This window comes from Neolamprologus brichardi, chromosome 20 (assembly GCF_056152115.1).
Source record: "Neolamprologus brichardi isolate AB-2024 chromosome 20, ASM5615211v1, whole genome shotgun sequence".
Lineage (NCBI taxonomy): Eukaryota > Metazoa > Chordata > Actinopteri > Cichliformes > Cichlidae > Neolamprologus > Neolamprologus brichardi.
The window spans coordinates 21,058,307-21,077,175 of NC_142123.1; the positions used below are offsets into that span (position 1 = coordinate 21,058,307).

The following is an 18,869-nucleotide window of genomic DNA, read 5'->3' on the forward strand; positions in this document are numbered from 1 at the left end:
TATTCCAGTGTTACATCAGATTTTTATGAAAGTGTAGATTAAAAAAATTCATTAGGAATGCTTTCTACTGTGAAAGTTGTCATGACATACTTTATTTTTACAGGAATGGCTACATGTTAAGAAACAACAAAAAGAAAAAGGCCAAAAGGTTTCCAAGGTATTGATGGGAGAGACCTAGATGATGTTGTTTCTGCTATACCACAGCACAGTGTGACTCAGCGGGGTCAGGGTAGCTCACTGAAGCTGAAATATAGTGGAGAATTTGACGGGTTAGAGAATTGGGTTTAACGAGAAGTACTTACCACCCAATTTCTAATTATAATAATTAAACAGAAAAAATGAACTTGATAAACTAGATGATGTACACAGTTCCTTACGCTACAACAGATAAAGTTGTACTTATTGTTTTAGACTTTCTCTACTGTCGACCACGCCGTGTTGTGTGTTCTCACTGCCCCCTAATGGTGAATTATGGAACTTCTCTGCAACTTTGAGCCAAGTGGCAGCAAATGAACACAACAGACAAAGCAGAGATATATTTGTATAAGGCATTTTTAAACGTGTAAAACAAACAAAGGTTTACAAAAATGCAAATAGCACCAAGTTGACATACAGTATTTTTTTTTAAACAACAACAGAAAAAACAAGGCAAGTGTCCACACAGAGGTTGTTGAGTGTGCTTCTCAGCAAAAACCCATAGCAGCACTGTGTTTTGCTGTTTTTTTCTCTAATGCAAACAGTTTAATATCACAACAATCCAGTCACTTCATATAAGTTAAACAGGTAAAATGTCTAAACAAAACAATCATGATCAGAGAAATGCCCTCTAGAATAAAACCTTGAGAGAAAATATCGCCCAGCTATACAACCGTAGGCGTGTCTTTGTATTCTGTGTTGTCCTCTTCTCTTTCCAGATGACTCAACTAAACGCCCAGGACATCTGGAGGAACTGGGATGAGAAGCTCACAGGGAAATGACTTTCACTAGTTTGGTTAATTTGCATCTGTGCAGAGTGGGTTTAAAAGACAGGAGACAGAAGCAAATGAAGGCTAATAAAAACCACACTTAAGTCTTAATTTTTAAAAAATTCTGTAGCTGAAATGCTACTGGTCTCCTTTGTGGTTGGCAGCATCCTTGACCTTGCAGTCTTTGATGTCATCTTTCAGCTCAGCTAGCTGTTCTGCATGGATTGCCAAGGTACCGTTTACTTGGGACAGGTAGGAGTCAGAGTGTCTCTCAAGCTCCGCCCGGATCCGTTCCAGATGATCCGCCAGCTCGCTCAGGTTGTTGCACTGGCCCTCTACCTGGGTCACCCTGCTATCGACATCCTTTACCTCTTTCTGCACTTCTATTGCTGTGCTGCGGCAGCCCCGTAGTTCCCCGGCCAGCTGTCTCTTCAATGCCATTAGCTCCCCCTTCAGCTGGACCAGTCGCCTCTCCCCAGCTCCAAGGAGGGAGGCTTGGTGGCCCATGAGTTTGGTGATTCCTTGCACTTGGTTGACGAGTTGGTGCTCTCTTTGTTCCCATGTGGAATTAGCATGTCCCACTTCACTTGCAATAAAGCTAAGAGAGTCCTTTAGGCCCTTCAGAGTGCGGTTCACAGAGTTGATGTTGACCTTTAGCAATGTGATCTCTCCTTGGATAGATCCTTCTGATTCCTCCTGGGCAATCCGGAAGAGCAAGTTCTGAATGGTGTTGTTTAAGCGATCCAGCTGGTTAGAGTGAGAGTCCAGACGGTTTGTCATCTTCTTTTCCATCTCTTTGCACTCGTCCTCTACTTGAGTGCCACTGACACCTCCCGCTGGTGGCGTCGAGGGTGGGCAAGAGGTGGTACAGAGGAGCTCCAGGTGTTTTAACTGTTTTTGAATTCCATCCAGATCTCCTTCAACTCTCCTCCTCACCGACTCAATCTCGGTCTCCAGCGCAGGGACCACCTGCCCCTCCAGAAGAGCCGGGGCTGTGGCGTTACTCAGTTCCTCCACGGCCACAGACACTTTCTCCTCCAGGGTCTTCAGCTTGTCCTCAAACACAGTCTTGAAACCATCCAGACCACCAGGAAACCCTTCAATCCCGTCAAAACTACCACTTGTGGCATTTATTCGGCCCTCTATGTCCACCAGTCGAGTCTTAATCAGGGTGTCTATGTGGATGGTTTGGTAATTCAATGCGGTCTGGAGCTGCCTTTGTGACTCCGTCAAACCTTTAACCGACTCCTCCAGCAGCAACACACGATGAGAAAGACTGCTCACCTGCAACAATCAATAACTCATTAGTTGTTGTGTAAACCATGTCATGGCCCAACAAACTGCACTCATAAATTATTACAATTTAGTGATGTGACCCTTTCTGGATTTCAGCTGGATTTGGAGCAGCCAAGGTATTTTTAGTACCTTTCAACAAATCTCCATAATAAAATTTCAGTATAGTGTGTTTCAAAGGTCTGAGAGTGAAACCCTGGCTTTTTAGCACATATGGAGTCATCTCTAAGGTGGGGCTTCGAACATAGAGTGGAGAAGCACTCTTTTCACCACTCTGCATTTAATAATTAGTTATTATTTTTCTCCTTTTTAAAATCTTTTCTCAGGAATCCGAGATTAAAGTCAGAATTCTGACTTTAATTTCAGAATTCTGGAAAAGAAGAAAAAAAGATGTCCCCAACTTTTTTCGGTGGCCCTAATCCTCTTCCGTAATATAGCAGACTGGTGTTTTGGGAAATTTTTCATTGAGCGTCAAAATTTGCAATAATGCAATAAGGTTTCAGCAACTGTCAGGAGATAAAGCTTAGCCTAAACATTTGGAAAACAAAAACTTTCAATTTCATATGTATGGATAAAGCACCAGAATTATTCGGGATTTCAATTAATAAGCAGATTACTGATTACAGTTTATTGCTGTTATATTGTTATATTACAACCCCACGTATGTCATACCTGTCCGCAGCAGCTCTCAGTGAGTGTTAGACCCTGAATCTGAGCTTGCAAAGAACCCAACTCCTCCCTGAGCCCAGTTTCTTTGCCATCCAGAGATTGCTGGATCTGTTGCTGGCCATCCATGTGCTCCCTGTGGCACTCCCTCTGCACCTCCCCGATCTTCTGATCACAGTGCTTCTCGAGGCTCGTCAGACGGCGCTCAAAGCCATCCAGGATATCAGCCCTTATATCTGCCAGCTTGATATCTAAGAGTTCATCCAGAAGAGATCTGGTGTCAGGGCCAGGGATGGGCATGCCTATAGCTCCTTCCAACAGTTTCTTCAGCTGGCCATCATGACCCAAGACCATCCCCTAAAGATGAACAGAAGTCAGATCAGAGACTAAATTTAATATTTATTGAAGGAATAAAAAAAAGAAATGAGGCATTATTTGTTTCAACTATGAAAAAAAATGTATCAAATGATCGATCAGCAGGCATTATGGCACAGTACCTGAATCTCCTCTAGAATATGAGTCTTGGCCCGCAGCTCATCCCTAACTTCTGTCACTCTCCCTGCTAAATCACCAAATCCAGTAAAGCCTCCTGCTCCATCCAACCCATCATGAGTCCCATCTGGGATCAGCCCAAATCCCACAGCAGAGTCGGGCGCACGAGGTCTGTTCGGTAGCAAGGATACCAGAATTTTATTGGTGTCTTCCCGGAGTGATGTGCGTAGTCGGCCCTCAAGACCAGTCACCACCCCATTAAGAGTGTCTAGACCCTGGGTAAGGCGACGCAGGTCCTCTTCGATACGGTCCAAGCGCTCACCAGTTACACCTGAAATGCCATATTTGTTGCCTGTATTTTGAAGGCAAATCACAGAAAAGGGAATGTTTTAGAGACATTCATAAATATGTCAAATATGAGGGAAATAAGTGGTTTCAATTACAGAATAATGCGCAAACATTCAAAAACATTGCAGAGTTAATGACAGTCGTTAATTTAATACTCCAAGACTTTACAATAAACCAGTTGGAACCTCTTCTCACCATTTGTCTTTCCTGTGGGTATACCAGGGAAGGGTTTTCCTGGCTCCAGCTGGCCTCCTCCAGGCTTATGCTCAATAGGGGGTCTAGGGCCATGGGGGAAGCCCTTCACACTTGGGTGATGGGGAAGAACTGCACCCTTGAAAGGTGGCATTACAATATCTGGATGCGACGTGGGTCCATCGTAACAGTTTTCTCCAGAATAGCCGGGACAACATTTCCACTCGAGCTCGGTCACTGTTTTAAAACCAACCTTGTATTTTGGCTTGTAGAATGTCCTATACCTAAAGGAAATGTGATATAAATGTGCTTACAATAAGTGATTAAGCAAATGTTATGAGTGAAATATATCAGGTTTTACTGTTAGAAGTACTTTTGTTTTCATCAATCATGAGCACAAATACAGGATGGAAAGATGGCGCTGAGCAGAAATAACAGGATTTGGTTGTTCACTATGAGATTAGACAGGGATTAGAGGAAGATTAAGAGATTAAGATAATCGTGGTGTAAATGATGGCATCAGGGGATTGGACCTGGGATAGCACCCAACTTCATTGTTATTTAGTTTAAGCTGAATTTTCTATCCATTGTGAATCAAAGTCTCTCTTTACACACACACACACACACACACACACACACACACACGCACACACACACACACAGAAAATCCACTCTTGTTCCCATTGTGTAGTCTTTCGAAAGGTATATGAAGACATACTGACTAGACAAAACTTTGAGAGCAGATAGCAGAAAGGTACATCTGCCTAAGAACAAGTTAAAGCCAAGTTAAAATGTTTTTTTTCTTATGCCTTACTTTCTCATGTTTTCAACAAATAATAAGAAAGCAGAACAACAGCTTTCCAGAATTCTTAATAAATAAAAAACAGATCTTAATCATTTCCATGCACAGAGACAGAATTGGTAACACAGATGTCCCTGCATTTTATTTTATTTAGCAAAATAAATAAAAAGTAATCAGCAGTATCACAAATGTGCATTAATAAGGATAATATATAACACTAGAGGGCAGTATTGACGTAGAGTATGTTCTACATTGTGCTGCAGTTTGCCAAATATAAAGAAAGAACGACATATTTAAACATCACTACCAAACTCCTAAGACGCAGACTGAACTGTAAAACATCTGCAGCATTGTATTACTTCGTTTGATTGACTCACATCACAACAGGACATTTCTGACCCCAGATACACTTGGTGGTATACTCAGCCTTCACGTAGGTTGCCACTCCATCCTGCATGATGCATGTGATGTTTCTCTGAACTACATAGGCGCAGTGGTTTCTGTGGGGAGAGCAGAGGGATGTTACAATGCTAGCAACAATAAGATGCCAACAGCCCCTGTCTTGCTCTGTGTCCATCACACTGAAGTACTATAACTAACTGTGAATTTACAAATGTGGTTCAGCAGCAGCACTATTAATTCAACAGGGCAGTATACAGTAGACTTAAACGGCTAAAACTTTAGCCACTTTAAGATACAAAACATGCCAGAAAAAGTAAAGCTGTAACTGCAAACTCTCAGTGTATTGAAGTCAAGAGGAGTCTGTTTTATTGTGTATAATTAAAACTGTTGGAGTGTAACAGGGAAAATTTAACAGAAAGCTATTTCTTCCATCAAAAGTGTTGAAAGTGATGAAGATGCTTCATAAAACCTTCTGTAAGATACTATTGACCCAGTGTTTTAATCTTTGCTTTGTTGTGTTTAATCTTTTACAGCTCATTCTTCTTTTGGATTATGAATAAGCCCGTGTTGTTGTGTTTTTCTCTTTTTATTGGCACTTCAATAAAAAAAAAACAAGAAAAGTTTGCTTTTGATCTAGCTGATAGATGTTAATAAAAGATCTTATAAATCAAAGAGAGCTTTTCATTGAGGAGCTACAGCTGCAGATGGACTGAGGACAGATTCTTTCGCTCTTTTTCAATTTTTTTTATTTTTAATTTTGACAATTTAAATGGATTTTTTAGTTACTTGTATTCCCAATTACTTTCAGGTATAGCTGCATGCAGTATACTACAAATACCCACGCAGGGAGTTGTGTTTCAGTTGTGTGTGGAATCATAGATTGTATATAAATGTATATTTGAGGTAGCCACTTTGGCAACACCCCTTGGTTAGTGAAGTCCTGCTGCAAAGGCTTAAAGTGAGCTTTGTTGTTGTTGCCAAGTTGTTGTATTGGAACAGGATGATAAGAGTGAAGAGCAGCTCTGACTGAAAAGCTGAAGGATGCTGCACACTCATCAGTCAGTGAAGTGCAATTGCTAAATGAACTTCAGTTTACAAAAACGGCATCTTTTATATTCATTAAGACGAAAATAGCAAGTGAGGCCTTAAAGTCATCCAGAAAATATTTACTGATGTGGATAAGGAAGTTGAAGAGTCACTTTCCAATGGACTTCCACACAAGTGGAAGTCATATTGAAACTACAGGAATTTCCCACTGGTGGAAGCAAGTGCTGAAACATTTCAACACAAGCTCCTTTATTCAAAAACTATTTTAAATACATGTGGTGGATGTAATTTGGGAATGCAGTGGACAAGGAGAGACCACCCATGAATTTTTACCCAGCAGGAGGAAGATATGCAGTCAGCATCAAAGACTGTACCAGAGTGTGTTGTGGTGTTGTTTGATGTTTGTGTGCAATGAATTCCAAACTTCATTGTTAAAATTAGATTTATGTGTTTTTCACATGCTTTACAAGTTGCAAATGCACCGTGTCATGTTCAATTTCATACAATGCTAGTCCAGTCCTGCACGAAAACCACGCAAATAAGTATACTGTACAGCCTACATAGTATACTTTATGTAAGTATACTAAGACAACTGAAAGTCCTTTTAGCTTGTTTTGCTTCTTTTAGTTACGTAGGGTAGTTGAGCACCAAAAACATTCACGGAGACTGTTTTCAATCCTGGAAGTGCTCAGATGTGCACTAACTTCACTGTAACAACTTTGAGCAGTTGTTGCATCACACTGAACTTTCCCTGTCCCACTCGCTCTCACTCTTCATAGCCAGTGCAGCTATAGCAACTGCTAAATGTTCCCCTGGACTCTGTGCAACACAGGAAATGATGATCTGCTCTCTTCAGGCTCACATGTGAAGCATTTCTTACATTCAGAGGGGAGCATTTAGCAACACATGCGGCACTTAGCATTGCTCCACAGCTGTTTCAGGACTAATAGAAGTGTTCGGAGCAGCAGGGAGGGACACGGGGGCCGAGGCGGGTCTACATGCCAAGTTAACAGGTTCAGAGGGCTAACAGAGAGGGGAGGCTGTTAGAATGTGTGAGAAACCACTGCGCCGCTGTGTCCTTCTGCAAATGTGTTGACAGTGTTTTCAGCGTGTGTGTGTATGTGTGTGTCACCACTCTCCCTGTGTTGACATATGTTAATAGCAGTAGAAGGTAGAGGGCAAAAGTTAGAATGACAGAGCTCCTTTCATACCAGCCTGACAACCTGCTGCCAGGTCATGGGTTGTTAAGGAAGTGGCAGTTACGACCTTAACTGATGTGGTATGATGGGAGTTCTTTAAGTACTTTTAACTCCCGCATGCAGTTTACTACTTGGTGCAAATGATTTTCTTAGCATAACAAAAAGGGGAACTGGCTGGAATAATGTATTAGGTCATTGAAATAAGAAATGCAAGCTTAATTTGACAACACAAATGATGCTGCATCATCTTTTCTGGCTAGTTTTTTTCAAAAGCTGGACTCCTGTAACATTTCTGTTGTTCTTAATAATTTGCTTTCATGCTGTTTTTCTTCTCCCTCCCTACCTGCAGGCTCTTTTCTTTACCAGGCCAGAGGGACTTTAAAACTGATCACTCCCTGTGCTGTCATCTGCTGTTCGCAGTGAGATCTATTGCAGACAATACACATAGTTTTTGGCACCAGAGTAAATGACTTTTTTAAAAAAAAAAAAAAAAAAGAGAGAGAGAGAGAGAAAGAGAGACGTAAGCAGTTAGATTCTTGTACAAATGTGTTTGTCAAAGTCACATGAAGATTTTGATAGCAATTTCTGCAATATAGAAAAGGTATAGATACTTTCAACCTGAATATTTCAGCACTACAGTGAATGGCTTCAGTATTATTATGTGATATAAATCCAATTTAATGCCTTTAGTTTTTTCATCTTACATCTTCAAGGAGCTTAAAGACTTGTCTCTGTGTAGCTCTTAAAAGCTGGTAGCTGATAGTTGCTGATTGTGGGCCACATACAGCATATTTTGATCTTTAGTCGTCCCGACCAGTGAAACTACATGATAAATATGTAAAATTGCAGAAAAGGTTATTTTACTATCCTGTAATTATAATATATTTTTGTTCATTTACTGTGGACTCACTAATAGTGGGGACAAAGGAACTTTCCTGTCATTAAAATTGTTTATCTCTTTATTACTTTGGAGTAGAATGAATGGGTTGGTTAGTCTTTATCAGCAGGAAAAACTGTAAAACTTATGAAAATACAGTTAAAAGTTTGAAATCTATGCACTCTTTCACATTATCTCAAGCTGTCCAGTGGGCTGAATTTCACTCTTTGCTGGGCCTGGTTTGGTCCCCAGGCCTTCTGTTTAAAACCCCTGATATAGAGAATAGTAAGTGTGTGACCATTTTCACAGCTGTGAGATGTAACCCACAGACTTCACACCATGGCGAAAAGTGCAGCAATCCAGATGTACATGAGGGGGGGAAATGGTTCCCTGTCCACAGTTTTCTGTTTCTGCTTCACATTTTTTTTGTCATTTTTCTGTCAGTGTCATTTGGGTCTATGAGTGATATTTAATCCTCACTGTCTTCCATACAAGGGGGGTTTCTGGCTTTGTGAAACTCAGAGTTGAGTGCTGATATAAATCCCGTCCCTTTGCGCTGCGCTGTCGGTCAGGTCAGCAGCAGGTCGCCTTTGCTGTGTGAAAACCTGTTTTTACAAGACGAATGTTAAGTTTCAGCTTGAAAGCCTGAAAGCAATAATACAGTCAGCTGTAGAGAAAATGACACATACTCACGTGTGCAGATTTTATAGACACATAATCAAGCAATAAAGACCTTGGGTTATATCTCACATCCACAGAGACCACTCAACTCTGCAGAAAGAAGACTATACAAACTTTATTCCAAAAATATGAACCCTCGATGTGGAAGTGGTCATATATGAGCAGGAGCTGCCTTTAGTATTTGTTATTACTCTAGCCACTTCCAGCAGCTGCAGAGTAGGTGAGAACTTTGTTTGGGCTGCTTTTGTGTGTGGGAGGATGTCCAGCTGTGAGAAGGCTGTTAATCTGGACACTTTGGGGAAAAAGAATGAGAAGTCCTGATGTGTATGATATGAGATCAGAGAGCTATAGACAGAACAGTGAAAAGGTGAGAGAGGAGTGATAGCCTATTCTGAGCTTTTTCCATGCCTCATCTGTCAGCCAGTGTGGTACAAGGTCACTGCTGTTAAAAAGTATAAATACTTTCTGGTGTGTTTGTTTTAGAGCTTGTGGGGGACAGATGAGAAGGGTTGGCTGCCCATAAAGTACCACAGAGTACAAGTCACCTAGGTCAAGTCGAGTTTATTTAGAGCTTATAGTTAAAAGCAAATAGCACTTCCAAACATGCAACACACCTGATCATAATATAGAGTAGAGGTGAAGCTGCAGTTAGACACCATGGTGGCTCTAACACTGTGAAGCCTGAAACATTAAATAATTGCCAGAAAGTTAATATATATATTTTTTTAAAATGGTGAGTTTATTGAAAGTTATGGCAAATTGAAAAAAAGTCATTAATAATTAATTTGTTTTTAATTTGTATAATTTTGCTACATCCAGTATTTTTGTGCAATTTATTGCTCAAACACTTGTTGTGCAAAAAATCACACAGATGAAGGAGAGGTCTCAAAAACTCAGGTTATAGGGTTAATAAATGTATTCTAGTAAATAACCTATTGACCAGTACTATTTATTGCAGTGATGAGTTGGTGAGGCTGACGCATTGGCACAGGGAAGTCATGCCTCTAAATGGACAATCTCGAAAAAGACAAGAGGTCTACTGTATGTAAGAAATGATTGACTACACACTAGTACATTTTCCTATTTTATTTTGTAAATGTGATAATTCTGCACCTTCTCCCATCAATTTAGACTGAATTACTCATAAAACTCTGGAAAAAGGAAGATTTCCAGACATGAGATGACAAAAACTGAAATATTTAGCCAGAACTTAGAGCCCGGTGAGCTCCAGACCCTGCCCATTATCAAGCATGCCACAGTGAAGCATGGTAGTGGTATCATGCTGTTTCGCAGCAGCAGTGACAGGGTGACTAGTTCAAGTTGAGGCAATGTCTTTGAAGATAGTGTACACAACATGAGACTGAGACATGCGTTCAACATGACAATGAAAGGGTGGTTTCTGGATGTCTATGATTGTCCTTAAGTTCCTCAAAAAAAAAAATAAAAAAATAAAAATCAAACCCTCAACAATATTTCTGGAGAAACATGTAGCTAGTTTGTTTACATGTGTTTGAAACAATTTCTTAGGAAAAGGGGAAGAACCTGCCCAATTCCAGATGTGCAAAGCCTGTCGAGACTTATGCAAGAAGGCCTGAGCTTAGGGCTCCCAAAGGAGATATACTAAGTTTCAGTTTCAGTTTTTGAAAATTCTCGGGGTATGTTTTTACTTTGTTGGTAAGGTGCAATAAATGGATATCAATGACACAGTAATCACTTTTTGGATGAATGAAAATGTTAATCTTCCAAATAATCTCTTTATTTTGGTAATAGTCATTTAACTTCACTTACTTAACGCTAAATTTTTTTGTGTGTTATATGAAACTAACAATTGATGTTTTTCAAAAAAAAAACCAAAAAGAAGGCAGGGAAACACCCAAAACTGAAAGTCTCCAGTTGATCCACACATTCACTGAACCACCCAATCCCCACTGAATACACAAACTGAATTTGTGTAAACTATGTTCTGTGTCTCCAGACCTAATCTGACCTTGCACTCTTCCTTTTCAATCAGTATGAAAAGTCTTCATCTCCATTCACCACGACAGGAAAACTGCACTTTCCTTTGTCTCTCTTGTCTCTCTCCCTCCTCCTTACTCCGAGTATTGTCTGTTTTTGTGTCACTGGACTATGGCATTTGTGACTGCTGGTCTGGTCCCACTGTAAATGTTTGAAGTATAGCGTTTCAGCTTAAAAATCCTTTCATAGCCTCCCAAGAGAAAAGCAGAATTCCCATCTCAAATTCACATGTGGAATGTGTTTGGAAAGTATTGTTGTGGCTACACCTCCGCAGTTTGATGAGCCTGAACAAATCACCTCTCATTCACCCTTTCCTATAAATTTTCCTATAACTTCAGGTTATGTTTAATTAGTCAGTGTTTCTCTTGCTGTGTTGTACGTTTCCCCTCTCCCTCATTCTATATATCACAAAGCTCCTCCGCCTTGCCTCATCATGTCAGGCTCTTTACGTTTCCCTATACTGCCTCAGTTGTTTTGACATGTGGCACTAAAGGGCTTACCTCACTCATTACTAACCACACTCTCACCTGTAGGAACTCCTGACTGCTTGACCCGAGTCCATTGCTTTTGGGTCCGACAGATTTATGAAGAGTGGAATGGATATTGAAAAAAATATGATCTTTAATAGGACCATTGGTCTAACTCCAAGGCCCATCTCTTTTGATATATGCTTTTAATGAAGCCTATTTCCAGCCAACTGGCAGGTCTTGAAATTCCCATGGTCCAGGGATTATTAAAACTGTGCTTATGCCTAATGATTAGAGGTAAAGGCATGCTACTCCCAGCTTTAAGACCAAAGGGATCACTTTGTCATTCGGAGACAGGGTCAGCTCCAAGCCAGCTCTAGTCATCATAGCTTAAACTCAAGTGACTACACATGCTTACATTTTGGAAATTAAGCTGTTAAAAGCAACAACATAAGCTTGTGTACATGTAGATGTACTGAAAAAATAACTTTACTTATCCTCAGGCATTTTCCAAAGTACATAATCTACTTTGAATAAGCTCTCTGTGCTTCTGAAAAGAACGGTTTCAAGCAGAATTATTAGATTTACAAAGCAAAGGGGTTATTGTGTATGCAATAAGAGTGAAATAGTGTAAGTGTGATACTTTATTTAGCTGTACACATAGGCCTGATACACTGAAGAGACCAGAATATCAGTTATATGTAACCTGCAACACAAATCTCTTCACAGGCAAATAAAAATAGAGCTATTCTCTTTTTATTCAGAGGCTTTTATGAGAAGATCTTTTGATCTGTGTATTAGCCAAGTATGAAGAGTCACAGGTTATCAGCCAGACTTAGCATAAAGACTGAAAACAAGAGACACGGCAAGTATAACTCTCTCCAAAGGAGAACTCCTGTAGCTGGACTTATTCCATTTATTGATTCCCCTTCTGCCCCATTTTTCCCGCAAATTTCTATTACATGTAAATTATAAAATGCAACAAAAAAAAAAAACAGACTGCATTCTTACCAAAATGCTAATCTTTTCATAAACCAGTACGTTTTTATGCCTACATCTGCTGACTAAAAACAAAAGTGAACAATAACTTTACCTTTTGTTGTAAATGTCTTTTAGTCTTAAAAAGTTAAAGCACACCTGTACATGCCAGCTGTGGCTCATTGGAAGACTTTTGCATAAAAATAACAAAGCACTGAAATCTAGATGCTTTACTTTAATGATGTAAGTTCTCAGTTACACTTTGCTTGGGATAATTATTTGGAAATTCGCACCAGAATCAACACCCTGTCCAATTAACTATAAACTGAATCATAATCCAACCTCATTAAATACCTTCAATATTTTATAAAAAGCAACTAATCTTTTTCACTGTTCTTACATAAACCTGAGTACTTTGGCAGATGGATTTTAAAAGAAAAGTGTCAGGTAGCTTGGGAGTTTGCTGCATGGTCTTTTTGACCCTTAGCAGGAGACCGGCTCCATTCTTGCTCTCCACTGGACATTTAAGATAAACGTACAACAGCAACCTCTAACCTTTAACCTCTGCTAACTTACTGACCTTTCCCCCTTGATCTCTGTCCCATACATCAAAGAAAAAGCCCTCAGATATGTCTGTAATCTGATTGGTAAAGACATGTGGCATCTCCCAGGATGCTGTTTGATTTATCCAATACCCATTTCCCAGTGATGACTATGTATGACTCTTGGCACCTGTTCAGTGGTGATGTGTGAAAAATTGTCATTGTTTTGCTAATCCTAAAAGAACTTCCAAAATACTCAAAAAGTGATTTCTTTCACTCATTTTTTCCTCTTTCCCAGACCTTTTGTTAAAAACATAAATCACAAAATCTGACCTTCCTGAGCCACAGTTTAACCTTTGGAAGAAAATTAGCTTCTTTGCAATAGAGCTGTGACAGGTACAGTACTGTAAATGTCTAAGATGTCACAGTCACCCACTGGGGGGCCATATATTTTTCTTACAGAAGCAAGTGGTTGCACTGAATGAAGGAATGACTGTGAAATCAAATCACTCGCTTTGCTGCCAAAATACAGACAATAATTCAACATGAAGACAAAAAGTCTGGGGTGTTCCAACAGCTGAGAATTTTTTAAGTCTCGTACTAAAAATCCAGTGAGGTTTTGTCCATGTCAGTGTAGTCAAGTTAGAAAGAGGAGTTAGACTTTACATGCTGTAAATGCGCTCCAGTGAAGTCCTTTAGTTACACTTAAATAGGCATTCATAAACACACTCACTCACTCACACACACACATACACACACACACACACACACACACACACACACGCACACACATCATAACGTGTTATTTTAAAGTGTCTATTTCCATTGACTAGTCAGGCTGACAACAACTGAGCTCATATGTCTGTAGTGGTGGTCTGACAGCAACACACTGTGTCTAAGATGTGCCTGCAGCTCCTATATAAAACTATAGTTGGACTCTCAGAAACAAATGGAGCGATACTACCAGTTACCAGCAACAAGCAGTTCCTGACTGTATTTCATTATTGATCAATTTGTTTTGACTGGAAAGTCTATTACATCTGGCTAATCAACTAATCTTGTTGTGTAAGATGGAAATCTGGCACGACGGCCTGTATAAAAATAAGTAAACCTCTTTGGCAATGCTGTCAAAAAGTAAAGGAAGGTATACAGGTATATAGCTACCATGCTGTAGATAAGAACACTTATGACCTGAATAAAAAAATTTAAGTGCATACATTAAATCATTATAAAACTGCATTGGCTTACTGTTTAGTAAGCAAATTCGAGTTTGGCAATTTAAGCTTCAGCTCCCTGTGACTCCAAAACTGTCATATTTATAGATTTGTGTTGCCAATTATCTGAAATCGCATACTTATGTTCAGAATTTTAGGGCATGTGAATGTTGGTGAATAAATACCTCCGAAAACACAAGATGAATGTCCATTAGAAACAATTTATACAGATAAAGTCCAGTTCTTACCATATAGAATTGTACAAAATATATGGGGTGCAAGAGTCTGATTGTATAAATGTATTTCTGCAAGAGTTGTGTTAAGTAAGAAGTTATTTTAGTTAGTCAATTAGGTCAGTTTAAAAAAAAAGTGGTAATCTTATAATAGCTGGGGAAAATCCAATATTCAGATTAACTGAATAGTGAGCCAAATATAACGGGATGAAAGGAATATATTCAGTTTTATAGTTAAGTGAGAAAGTTAAAGGTGTAGACTCAATATAGACACTGCATTCAGGTTGAGGGATGCTGAACAGTCTGTTGGGTGGAGGTGAGCATACATGGCAGACTAAGTGGGGCTGGGCAATCAGCAGTCTTCTGTGGCAGTTTGAGTGAAGCAGCAGGTAGCTAGGGAGCTGTCCAAAAGCATAAATGCTCTTGTGGGAAGCCAAGCAAAAGAGAAGGGGAGGAGGAAGAGGGAGGAAAAACCAAAAGAGCCCTGCAGGCCAAACATCAGGCATCAGGCAAAATATATCCACAAGTTTGTTTCATCTCAGAACTTCATTCAATAGCGTTCATAACTTACACTCTTCTGTGTGTGTGTGTGTGTGTGTGTGTGTGTGTGATCTTTACAATATGTATCTGCCATGCAGTAATTAAAAGCAGATGAACACCCCTCACCTTTGTGTTAAATCTGGAAAAGTTAAATATTTTTCTACTTAACTCAGGGTAAGTTCATTTGAAATCAGTGTCTAGCGACTGGAAGCCAGTTGTGCCACTCCCTCCTGACAGTGTGTGCCAAGCTGTACCATAAATCTTGCCCCTAATTGAGCCCCCTCGCCCCCCCACCCCCACCCCTTTACCACACACACATACAGTGACTGTGAGGAATCAATACCCTTGTCATCAACTCTGCACCCCCTCGCTGCACCATAATGACCGTCATGATGGCTTTGTTTTCACTGTTGCTTCGTTGTTGCACTATAGTGTTTATCCCCAGCCACAGATGGTTTTAGGTGTGAACCACAGAAAAGAGGCTGATTTTGAATAAGACAGAAACAGAGCGTCAATTCAGGGATCTGTTACCAAGCTGATTCCATAACTAAAAACATATTTCTGCAACTCACTGGTGACATGGGTTTCTCGAGGGAAAGACAGTATTAGGTGGGTCCTGCTTGAACTCCAGCTACTTGGAATGATTTTAGAATTCAATACCCTGCACCTTGGAAACACAAATAAAACATGCATTTGTTCCTGTTATGTGTCCAAGGTGGAGAACTTACTTGTGACGGGTCATGGGCTTGTTTGGTGAGTGGTGAGGGTTGAGTCCAGCCTTGTAGAGGTTGTATCTGTTTCCATAGAAAGGGTTGACATGGCCTCCATAGAAAGTCCCTTTACTGTGAACAACAGAGAGGAACACTCCCAGGAGAAAGACCTGTGCTATTAGCTGGCACAACTTGGTCCGCATTTTGTTTTTCTAAGTCTTTTCCAAGGCTAATCCAGAGTCTCAAAAATTCAACTGTCAAGAGGAGAGGGGTTCAGAAGTGGTAGTCTCAAGTTCCTCTGGGTGTTGTGTTGCTCCTTGGCACATGGAAAGTCTTGTTTTCTTCAGTGGGCCCTGGAGGAGGCATGCAGTCCAAACAGCTCTAGCATCAACAGCATCTTGTCCTGTACATCTTCAGGTTGCTCACTAACAAAATTCTGAGCACGCAAGACGGAGCAGGGGGAAAACTGATGATACTGAAGAGGGAGGGGGAAGGGAGAGGGGAAGGAAAACAACACAAAGGTGTGCTGGAGGAGGCGAAAGAAGAAAGATGAGCGCAAGAGAGAGCAAAGAAAAGAGGGAAGATAGTGTCAGTCTGTCTGTTGGAAAGTTTCAGCTCCATATACACAAATGCTGTGTAGGAAACCTGCTGCCGAGGCTCGACCCTCTAAGTAATCTGCTCTCTGCACGAGTGAGGGTGTGTGTGCAAGCAGCAAAGTGCTGCTCTTGCTGCCTCTGAAGGGGCAGGCAGACAGCCTGTATTTGCATATCCCACCCCAACTCCAGCCCGGTGGCTCGCACAAAGAGGGGGACTGACTGATATCAATTGATGTCCTGCTCTTCTTTCTCTCTCTATCGCACCATCACAAAAATACAAAGTTGTACATGAAGATACTTCACTTCAAAGCAGACTCCAATAAGTAACAAAAAAAGCCGCTGTCCTATTCTGTTTGAACTTTTTTCACCCACCCCCCATCAAGCATTTTTAGTTGTTGTGTATTCAGTCCTTGAAAGATTTTATTTCTTTACCCAGTTCTTTTCTTTCTCCATCTGCTCTGGGAGCGGCTGTACATCAAAGCATAGCCCCAGTATGCAGTGCCATGTGCGTGGCTATGGCTGCAGCCAGCTAAGACGCTGTAGATCTGGACACAATGGACCTCCTCCTTGCTTCACTGCGGTCAGTCATTAAATATCCCAGGCACAGCTTCAGTTGAGAGTCACGTCCCAGCCCCCCACTTATGTCTTACTGCACATCCATGTGATTCTTGAATTCATGCATAAATGCCTGCGTCTCTAAAAAGTATTTTCTGGGATTTAATCGAGTTCAGTTTCTATGATAAGTGAGAGTGATTGTCCTCTATCATTTTTTTGTGAGTTGTAAAGATTTACATTACATAAACCTTTAGTAAAAGGAGACTAGCTTGTGCTAAACTTAATTCAATAAAAAAATAAGCACTTTTGAGCTTTTTGATAGCAGCAGAATGTATTCAAAAAAGGCTGGAAAATTGGTACTAAAAAGAAAAACACATTTTGCAACATTTTTACAACTAATTAGGTAAACTAAAAGCAGGTAAGCAACATGGCTCCCTATAGAATTGGCGGCTTACACATATGGAAAGGCACCATCAATGCTGAAAGGTTCAGGACCAACACATGCTCCCATGCAGACATCTTTTTCATGGAATGCTTGAAAGAGGCACAAAACAATGCAAAATCACATACTGCATCTATTACTACAGCATGGCTTCTTAGAAGCAGAGTCCAGATCTTTCACCAATTGAAAACATTTGCTACACCATGAAATTAAAAATATAAGAAGGAAGATCCAGCACTGTTGAGCAGCTAGAATCCTGGATCCGACAAGAATGTGACAATATTCCGAAAAGTCAAACAACTGGTGTCCCCAATTCCCAGACTATTACAGACTCTTAAAGAACATAACGATACTATATAGTAGCAAACATGGCCTGTTCCAACTTCTTTGAGATGTGTTGCTGCCATCAAATTGAAAAAGTGCCAGTATTTTTCCAAAATGGTACAGTTGCTCAGTTTAAACATTTGACACATTCGCTATGTTCCGTTGTGAATAAAATACGGATTTATGAAATTTGCAAATCATTACATTCGGTTTTTATTTCCATTTTACACAGCATCCCAAGTTTTTCGGAACTACCGAGTAGTCCCAGACACATTGTAAGAAGACACTAAAACCAGAATGTTGTCATTTTTAGAGTTAGTATCCAGTTTATATCAATCCTGAAGGACCAAACATTACATAGCACTCAGCTGTTACAGTGACGGAATCCAAGATGGATCTAACTTAAGGAGAAGTTTGCCAGAAATAGGCAGTAATCCTGAGATATAACGGTGTCATTATGTTCCAGAAGGGTCACAGAGGATTAGCATAATACACTAGAGAGATGCACAGAGCATTCTCAGTAGCTGGTAGAGGGACTTGGTGACTTTCATACCTTGCTTTATTGGTCACAGCTATTTTTGGCGGGGGTATAAACTCTGGCATGGACATGCTGCCAGTATATCTTGGCTCCATCCCAGTTTTCAGGTTTTCTTAATTCTCATGTTATTTATAAGAGGATGACGAAGGGATTGGCAGCCAACTTATATGCATGTGCGGCTCATTTTTAAAGTTTAGAAGACAGACTTGGAGGAAGAAGCTGCTGTTTGAATTGACCTCTTTGTTTGGATGGCTGGTTTGCAGTCCCCTTCTCACCTGTGTGTGGACTTTGCACCACTTAGGCTACTCTATTTAGTCTTCATTTACAAGTCAATAAGAAAGAAAAACACACAGCTTGGTGATATATATAGAAATATTGACAAGAGCCCCTCAAACACTCAAGCAGGTGGTGGATCTATTGAGCAATGTAGGCTCAACAGATCCAAGTGGGTAAACAAAACCTTTGAAATGCATTTCGGAGTTATGGTTCTTTATGGCTTTTGATCTTATTCCATAATTTGCCCTACATTTAGCTTATCCTGTTGCACTTTTGTTGACCTATGCTGCACAGACTCACATGTCTATAGTTTGTGAAGATGAAGCATTTTGCTTCCTGCTGAAGATGAACCCCATTGCTCCAGAAACTGTCACCTCACACTGGCAGGGAGACAGTGAGAAGGAAACTATTTTAAATCTTTGTCCATTCTGGCAGAAATCGCTGCAGTGAAATACCATTTTTCACTGAAATGAC

General features: G+C 40.3%; 1 protein-coding gene across 1 annotated transcript; it reads right to left on the reverse strand.

Annotated features, from left to right (window-relative positions):
- Positions 1 to 16,361, reverse strand: emilin3b (elastin microfibril interfacer 3b). The gene is made up of 6 exons (XM_006796326.3): positions 15,683 to 16,361; positions 5,136 to 5,258; positions 3,960 to 4,240; positions 3,422 to 3,768; positions 2,931 to 3,281; positions 1 to 2,249 (listed from the first exon to the last, which is right to left on the reverse strand). The coding sequence occupies exons 1-6, from the start codon at positions 15,865 to 15,867 to the stop codon at positions 1,104 to 1,106; spliced, it is 2,433 nt and encodes an 810-aa protein (XP_006796389.2). The 5' UTR covers positions 15,868 to 16,361; the 3' UTR covers positions 1 to 1,103.
- Positions 16,362 to 18,869: the final 2,508 nt, after the last annotated feature.